Source organism: Talpa europaea, assembly GCF_964194135.1.
Source record: "Talpa europaea genome assembly, chromosome: 7".
NCBI classification, from domain to species: Eukaryota; Metazoa; Chordata; class Mammalia; order Eulipotyphla; family Talpidae; genus Talpa; species Talpa europaea.
This window is the reverse complement of record NC_140074.1, coordinates 107,320,424-107,329,451: the sequence shown is the minus strand read 5'-3', so window position 1 is coordinate 107,329,451 and position 9,028 is coordinate 107,320,424. Positions and strand designations below refer to the sequence as shown.

The 9,028-nt window shown below is 59.9% G+C and overlaps 1 protein-coding gene across 1 annotated transcript; it reads right to left on the bottom strand.

Moving 5' to 3' along the window:
- Positions 1-785: 785 nt before the first annotated feature.
- On the bottom strand, positions 786-8,618 carry CA4 (carbonic anhydrase 4). Its single transcript, XM_084236673.1, has 8 exons — positions 8,520-8,618; positions 4,465-4,521; positions 3,374-3,529; positions 2,626-2,771; positions 2,405-2,503; positions 2,028-2,091; positions 1,707-1,873; positions 786-995 (listed from the first exon to the last, which is right to left on the bottom strand). Exons 1-8 carry the CDS (start codon positions 8,575-8,577, stop codon positions 801-803), a joined length of 942 nt encoding a protein of 313 aa, XP_084092799.1. The 5' UTR covers positions 8,578-8,618; the 3' UTR covers positions 786-800.
- Positions 8,619-9,028: the final 410 nt, after the last annotated feature.

Genomic DNA, 9,028 nt, shown 5'->3' with positions numbered 1-9,028 from the left:
ATGACCTTCTTTTCTGACTGAGCTTTCTCTTAGCGGTTGGCTTCTGACACAATATCCACGGCCTGTTTGACATGTGGTCTGTCTCCCGTGGGAAGCAAACTCCAGGACGGCAGGTGTTTTTGTCTGTCTATTCCCGACCACATTCCCAGGTGCAGGGAAGTGGGCAGAGCATGGGGAGGAGGCAAGAGCCCTGTGCCCTGGACAGGCTGTGCCCATTCTGGCCCTCACTGCCAGGCGTCATATCTCTCAGTGGGCAGGAGGATGCTCAAGAAACATTTGAGTGAATAAGTGAACGTCCCGTGGCCGCCTCTCCTAGACCGCACCCACACAGTGCCTGCACGCGGTCCTCTAGGGCAGGGAGGAAACATCAGGCTGGGGGTCTCAGTGGGCTCTGCCGCCGCCTCCCAGCCTCAGGCCTCTCCATCCTGTGTTCCAGCTCCCTGTTGCATAATGAAGAAGTGGGTCTGGAGTTTCTCTGGCTTTCACCGCCACTGAAGCTCTGAGGTGCTTCCTGCATCTCTCAAAGTAGGAGAGAGAGGACATTGGCAAAGTGGGGTGAGGGGGTGCCTAGTGTCCCTGCTTGGAAGGAATCACCAGGCCTTAAGGCCTCTAAACAGGGGTGGGTTGAGGAGAACATGGCAGAGAAATTGTGGGAACTACAAAGAGATCTGAGAAAGTTTTCTCCAAAAATATACCCATATTTTAATCACCAAATCAAAATCAAAACTTGGAAGCTTAAGGAACCAAGGGCTAAGTCCTCTGAGGGCGGAGTCAGAGGTCAAGTGTCCAGAAGCGAGCCATCATCGGAGGGAGCCAACAGTCAGGTAGGCGAGTGTGGGGGCCAGCAGGGTGGTCAAGGGCAAGGACAGCAGCTGTCCTGGGGCCTGGGACTTGAACACTGAGCGCTGTCCCAGGTGCTGCAGGGGCCTGACATTGTCTGTCATGGCCATTTTCTTCTGCTCATCGTAGTACAGATGCTTGGAGAACGCAAGGATCTGTGGAAGGAACAGGGCTTGGTGAAGAGGGGCAGCGGGTGGAGCTGCACTCCCTGCTGTGTGGCCTCAGCCTGTCACTGGCCTCTCTGAGCCCTCATTAGTAAGGGCCTTAGAAGCCCCACCTCTCAGGTATTTGTGCAAATGAAAAAATAAGGGATATAAAGTGCTTGGCGTTGGCGGGGGCTCAGTTCCCATTAGCTTCCTCAGGCCATGTCAATGCCCCGTCACAGCTTTGAGAACCTATGATCCCGACGGCTGCACTACAGTGGTCACCACGCTTGCACATGCAGCGGAATCTCCTGGGGCGTGTGGTGACCCCATGGCCAGGCCCCACCCACAGAATTTCAGATTCCACTGGTCTGGGGGAGACATGGGAATTAGGAGTCTGGCTAGTTCCTGCTGATGTTGACCCCACTGGCCCAGGAAATACTCTTTTTGCCCTCAGAGCTGGCCCCTCCTCCACCATGGCAGGAGGCAGCCTGAACGCCTGCTCTGACCACTGGCGCAGCCTCCCCTCCAGCCGGACTCAAGCCAGGAGGGGACAGCTGGGACCGGCTGTGTCTGTCCCCCCAGGGCATATATGGATTCAATCAATGGAACTCAGCTCTCTGGAGCACCCCACCCCCACCCAGCGACCCCTGGGGGATCCAGAGGGATGGCTTCTGGGGAGCCAGGCAGTGGCAGCCTATTCTTTGGCCATGTCCTGGGTACCTGCTCTTTCTGGAGTTTAATGGGCTCCTCAAACACAGTCCAGACGACTTTCTCCTGGCAGCCGGGCGTGGTGAGCGAGCCCAGGTAGCGGAAGTAGGCCTCCAGCTTCTCCTTCTCCGGGAGCAGGTCGAACAGGCTGATGCTCTTCTTCATCGTGGTTTGACTGTCTGGAGCAGAGGGTCAGGATGCCATCCGTTGTGGGGTGCCCTGAGGACCTCATTCCGAGAGCCCAGGAGCCCCACCCCCCAGCCCTTCCTCTGCGGGAAGAAGTCTCCTCCCTCCTTCTCCCTCCAGCCTCCCCTCTTCCTCATCCTCACTCACGGGGCTTGGAGACGTCAGGCAACACATCCACCAGGGCCTGGAAGCCATCATTCTTGGATCCAGCCTGGAACAGGAGGGGAAAGGGCTTAAGAAGCACGGGCGGGGGGGAGCGGGGAGGGGCTGGTGGCGGCGGGGGGGTTTGGTCACCACCAGTTCACTCTCCTGATCTGGGGTGGGGAGGGCAGGCAGCTTCTGGGACTGAGGCCCGGAAAGGTTCTGGGTTCCCCACCTTGGGGTGTACATGTACCTGAGAAGCAGAGGGGAAGTCAGGGCCTTTCCAGCCCCCTCCCACCATGCTGGAACCCCAGGTCTCTGACTCCTAAAAAGCAGCTCCCCAGAACCTGGCTTCTTTGGGAACTGAGAGATGGGGATCCCACCTCCACCAGGAAGGCCAGCACCGCGATATCATCTTTGGAGTCCTGGACTTCCTTCTTGTTCTTTGATGTCCCTGTTACTTTCTCGTGGACTATGTGCATCTGGTGGGAGGCGGGCGTGAGAGGGATGGAGAGAAGACCTGTGAGGGGGCTGGGCGCCCTCCTTGCCCAAAGGCGGTCACTCAGAGCCCAGGGAAGGTGCTGGCCCAGGAAGGGGCCCTTACCTCCATGGCAAAGTGCTTCCCATTCAGGCTGTGCTCCGAGCCATTACCCAGCTTCTCGGACCAGTGCAGGTGCAGCTGCGTGGCCCGGTACTGGGCGGCCAGGCCTCCCCCAGAGATTGTGATATCACTGGACAGCGACACCATCACTGGAGGGGGCGAGGAGAGGCAGGATCCTGGCACTCACTTCCCCTCGCTTTCCCAGCTGCACCCAGGCAGGGCCTTCTCTCTACCTCCCACCCTCCCCAGGCCTAGACAGAGTGGTAGAGGCCCTGACCTTTCCCTGGCGCCCCCCCACTCCCTGCCAGCCTCTCCCTCTGCACATCCCCCACTGCTCCAAACAGGCAGCTTACCCGGTTCCTCCCCTGCCGCCCCCCTGAATGGTGCCCTGGTGTCCTCAGGGGAATGTCCAAACAGCCCTGGGTGACCTGCCCTGGGCCCAGCCTGGCTGACCCTGGGCCTGGACCCCGCCCCTCCTGCCGCACTCTGTCCTTCATCCACACGGGCCATGCGCAGTTCCCCGAGCACCCCAAGCTGTTTCACGCCTCCGCGCCTTTGCACATGTTGTTCCTTTTCCCAAGAGCCTCCCCCACCCCCAGACTGGCCTGATGAATGACTGAGCCTGCTGCTCTTGCTCCCTTCTTTCCAAAGCCCTCTCTGGCGGCCCCTCCTCAGCCAAGGTGGACGTGAGGCTGATGCACCCTCCCAGTCCTCAGGGAGCTCGGGGGGGCCCCTCCTGCCCGAGACCCACCTGTGTGCCCATTGTTTGAGACCTGCCATTTCTCTTTCTTGTCATAGCCGGAGAAGGAGAAGGACCCCAGGCCGGGGTCCACCACTGTCTTGGCGGGGACGATGTCGATGGGGGACTGGCGGTCCTTCTGGCAGTCCCCCGGCCACTGGGCCGGCCCTGGGCAGGGAGGGAGGGCAGCTGAGCGGCCAGGGCGCCCGGCTCCCCTGGGTCAGCCCCGGGCTCCTAGCTCGGGCAGCAAGGTCTGGGGATGCAGAGCTCTGTCCTCGCGCTCTGGGGCCTTCTTCCTCAGACACACGCACACACGCACACACGCACGCACATGCACGCGCACGCACAAAGCCAAGGGTGTCTGTTGGGTTGTGGTGTGGGGCAGGGTGGGACAGGCTGGCCAGTGGGTGGTGTGAGCTCCGGGGTGAGAGCGTCCAGAGGCTGGGCTGTCAAGGCACTGCTGGGTAATCCGCTTCCCCGGGGCTCTCGGCGGTCAAGGGTGCTTGGGAGAGCACAGGGAAGCTGCCCAGAGGAGTCCCCTGGGAACGGACACCTTGCCAGGTCTGCAGCAGAGAAGTAACTCCAGGAGCTCATTTCACACCCTGGTGACTCCCACACCCAGCGGGGTGGGGCTCAGGTAGGCAGCTGAGCAGTCAGTGACACACACACACACACACACACACACACACACACAGCATTTGAGTAAAAAGTGCAAAGGACGACCATCCAGGTGCCGGGCAGGGGTGCACTGCAGTAGAGCCAGCATTCCGCGTTGTTGTAAAAAAAAGAACGTGTTAAAAAGCTCAAAAAAAAAAAAAAAAGAAAAGAAAGAACATGTATTTTCCCCTTGGCTGCGCTGCTGGCTTATTTCGTAGAACACATGCTTTCTGGGTGACAGAGAGGACAGCAGGCCGTACCAGGGAAGACTCGGGTCACTCTGCAGCCCCTGCTCCCTGAGCACCAGGAGTGTGTGCACGTGTGTGTGTGCCGCACCGATACCTTCCTGAGGGGGCCACCATCAGCCTTCGCCCTCCCCTCTCTGGGGATCCACCTCACCCTGGACAGTCCCCCGCAGAGAGGCGCGTCCCCAGGACAGCACTCACCCGGGCAGCTGTTGTTGGAGGCCTTGGCTTGAATCTCGTAGCACCACTTCTCTGTGGCTGAGAGAGACGGGTGTGAGGCCAGCACATACGTGTGCAGGGTCTGTGCCCACCTACTCTGAACACATGTGTTTGTGCACATAAGCAGCTCTGTATCTTGTGCCCAGGGGTGGCCAGAGGCAGGAAATATCCTGGAGTCGGAGCCCCCATTGGTTGGATGGGGACAGCGCATTCCTGGGGCCTGGGACTGAGGCCCCGGGGCGGGAGAGGTAAGGAAGTGTAAGGATGGGGGACTTATGTGACAGAAGCCACAGGTCTTGCTGTCCCTGAGCCATAGTTAATCAACTGGTCATCTTGCCCCGGGCAATATCCCATCAGACAAGCAGCCAGCCTCAGACAGCCCCTGAGGCTACCAGCTCTCCCCAGGGCTTGAGCTGTTCACTTTCCACCTGCCACTCATCCGCCTCCCCTTCCTCCATGCACCCCCTCCCCCAAACCTGGAAGCTGGCCCTGGATAAAGGGGAAGAGGAGGGGTTTTAGCTTCCAGCTGTGCCACCCCAGGGAAGGGTGGACAGCCTGGTTGCCACCCAGAGTTGATGGGAACCATGGAGATCAGGCTGGCCCTGCCCCAGAACACACCCGCTCATGTTATTAAGCCCCGTTCTTGGCTAGACTCAGAGCCCTCGGGAAGGAGCCAGGCCTCTTTCCTTGCCCGGCCACCCCCTCGTCCTGGTCTTTGGACCCCACAGACTCAGATTCTAATCCTGGCTCTGCCTCAGGATTAGAACCAGCATCTCCAAAGAAGCTGCCACACAAATGCAAGTGCAGGGGCAGAGGGGTACGTGGGGCTCAGCTTTCTGCTCAATTTTTCTGTAAACCTAAACCTGCTCTGACATTAAGGTCTATTGAGAGAAGGAAAAGAAAGGGATTGTTCCAGCAAGTGGACAAAGCATTTGACCCAGGGCTGGCCCACTTAGGAGCTGGGGGGTACGGGGCAAGTCACTCCATGTCTTGGAGCCTCAGTTTTATCATCTGTAAAATGGAACCTACCCCGTCGGCCTGCAGAGAAGATTAAATGAGAGGTAGTATAGAGGGATTCAGGCAGTGTGGGATTCAGCAAAGCCCCTGACAAGTCCTTCCCTTCCCCTCACTTCCATCCCTCTGGTTTCTTGTCAGTGCACAGATGATGAAAGTGAAGGGAGGGCAGAGAGAAGTGAAGTAAGTTACAAAGAACTCACGGATGAGGAAATTCTTAAGAAAAGCACAGCTTCTGCTCAGTATGAGGTGGCTGCTGAGCTTGGGGGTGGGTGGAGGGGAAGGGCGGCTCCTCCTCGGGCTGCCAGGACCTCCTCTGGGGTCCCTAGAGTGCAGACCGGGTCTGGAGGGAGCCCTGGGGCCATCAGGTTCTCAGTAGGGAAGAGGACTGGAGGACAAGAAAGTGGGCACCACAGGGCACTGCCATGTGGGCACCTCAGAACCACCCGGGGTTTTTGAGTTTCCCAGCTCTGGGTCAGAGGCTTCATCTATGCTGCTGCTTTTCCAGACTGACAGTCCCTGAAGAGTCTTCCTAGAATGGCCAGTCCCCAGGCCTGGACACCCCCACCCACTCGCTGCAGGCGGGCAGAGCTCCAGAGGAGCCCATTCGCTTGCCTTCAGCCTTGGCTCTGCCTCTGTTTAATCTCCACTAATCTCTCCAGCAGAGTTCATTAATTTTTCTGAGCCCACATTCTTCCTCAGACAGAAGGAACTGCCACCAAACACCCAGGGGCTTAGGAGACAACTAATAAAATGTCCTTTGCACTGAGAAATGCTCCTTGTGTGATACAATCCTCCCTTGAGGTGTCTTCACCTCTCAGAGGACCCAAAGATAGAAGGGGCCTCCATGGTCGAGCCGGGTCCTCCTCTGGACTGGAGGCCCCAGAAGAAGCCATTCCAGGGAAAGCTTTGCATAAGTCAGAGTCCCTGGGAGGCGGCTCTGAAGGGTGGAACCCCCACTCAGCCTCCCCACAGCCCATATGGTCCAGGCTGAGCTTTTCTTAGGAATGTGCTCTTTCCTGTCTCTGCCACAGCTCCTGGGTTTGTAATGGTGACCTCTGATCCACTGTCTTAATCACGGAGACTTTTGACCCGCTTAGCTGAATGCACTTGTAACTACCTTCTTCACAAGACAGGAATCAGGAAAACCTCACATTGACAAAGACAGGGCCAGGGGTCAGATCAATGTGATGGTAAGAGGCTGGTTTTCTGGCAAAGGGTGGCAGGGTAACATAACAGTCTGCCCTTGCAGGTAGTTACCAGTCCACATCCAAGAGAGCCTGGAAGGACAGGGGCGACCCGTAGAGCCCCACTGCAAGCTCGGGTTCTACCTAGTCCCCCTGCCCAGACCAGGGGTGGAGTGAGAGCTCGAACAACCATCAGGAGCCACCCAGTAACATCCCCCTCCATCCCCCTTCCTCAGAGCCGACTGAAGACGTTTACACTGATGGACCTTGCTCACCCCACCCTCCCACTCCAGGGGGAGGGAGAGGTCCTGAAAACCAACTCAGCAAAACCCAAGTGTGCCCTGGGCAAAGTCTCAGCAACTCCTGGCCAGGGGTCCTGGGCTCTGAAGGGACTGACCATCCTCTCCCCTCCTCCTATGTCTGAGGCAGAGGGACGCTTGGGGGACTTCTGGGTACAGCCTGGTGGTTCTCCAGCCCCAGGCTCCCTGGGGGGTGAAATGGGTGGAGGGAGGACCGCGGATCTCTTCCAGCTGCCAGTCAGAAAGCCCAGCTCTGAAGAGGAGCAGATTGCATGAGGCCAGAGACTGCTGGCCAGAGATAGTCATCCCCACCGTGACCTCTGCCGCATCTGAGTGTGCCACTTTGGCACTTGGAGAAGCGCTTACACCCACTATCTTATCTAAATCTTCAAAATAACACCTGAAGTCAGAACTCTTATCCCTGTTTTGTACGTGAGAAAACCGAGATTAAGTGACTTACCCCAAGGCTACGCAGATACAACCCAGCTATATTAATCGCAAAGGTGTTTCTCTAAATCCAGATGTTGAGGATGTTTCCATCACCCAATCCTCCAAGTACATTTTTCTGTTTTCTTTTTTTTTTTTTTTTTTTTAACGTCTCCCTTTTCTCTTTCCTCCCCTCCTAGGAAAGATCTGGAGTTGCTGCAAGATGCCCCTCAATTCCTTACCCCCTGGGAGCCACTTAGTCTGGGCTAAGTCACACTCCCTCCCTGCAGCTGAGGGACCCTCACCCCTCAGCCACCACTCCAAGGAAGGTGTTTTAACCCTGGAGAGGAGATTTGGCCCTGCGTGCCCCAAAGACCTTGGAAGGGCTATCTCTCTGGGGACGAGCAAATGGGGTGATCCCGGGAGGCTTGCAGAGGAGAGGGCAGAGACGATGCCCGCCGGAGCCGGGTGCCCAGCCGCTACAATGGCCTTCAGCGCCTTATCAAATATTAACACGCCTCTGCTGCTACCTCCCACCTAGAGGAATAATTAAGAGCTCGGGCTCACCATTAATCTTTAAACGAAAATCACCCTGGCTGGAAAGACCGGCTTTGCCGGGACCTCGGGTCCCCGAGTGCCCCCCGCCAGGCTCCAGGGGTCGGGAAGGGGGGGGGAGCCGCACCCTCTGGGGATAAGGAGTTCAAGGTGTGAAGCGGGGAGCCAGGGCCCTACTCCCCCCAGTTTGCTGCCCTTGTTCTGGGCCGGGGGCGGCCACCAGAGGCGGCGACCCACGGGCCGCTGCGCAGGACCAGACGCGGCGCGGGGCGGAGGCGCGCGTCGGGGCGGCCGGAGGAGCATCCTCAGCGGCGCCCACCCTCGCGGCCCCCGGCGCCGGCCCCGCGCGCACCCCGCCGCCGCGCACACGCGTGCACACACGCCCCCGCACCGCAGGGCTGCTCGTGAGCACCCCCGCGCCCGCGCCCGCCCGGCTCCCGCGCCACCCCAGACGGACGCGCGGCCCCGGAGCACCGACCGCCGCCGGGTAGGGGCCCCGGGCTGGGGGCGCAGAGGGGGCACCCGAGGGCGGTCCGGGGGGGAGCCGCGTCGTCACCTGCGCGGACCCAGGGCCGGGCGGCGGCCAGGGCCAGGAGCGCCAGCAGCAGCTGCATCCTGCGCGGGAGCCAAGTCGCCACCGAGCCGGGGGTCGCGCGCCGAGGAGGCCGCCGGGGGTGCAGCGAGCATGTCCGCCCGGGCTTTATAGCGGAGCCGCGACGTGAGGGAGCCCGGACCGCGGGTAGCGGCTCCACCCCTCGGCGGAGCCTCCCCTCCCCCGGTGCCGTCCCCGCTCTGAAACCCTGGCCGCGCCCCCACCTCCACCCCCTGCCTCCTGCCGCGACACCTTTTGCCCCGAGCTGGGGGCTGCCTCGCTCGTGGGCGTTCCCTCCGCGGCCGGGCGGCGCCCTTCCCTCCCCCGCCGGCCCCCCCATCGCACACCTGGTCTCCTCTCGCGAACCGGCCGGCTACAAGGCCAGGTACTTGGCTCACGCGAGGCGGGCCCCATTTCTGGCTTCGGTCCTTTTGGTGCGCCCCGCAGCAGCCCTCAGGGGTTTGGAAGGGGCT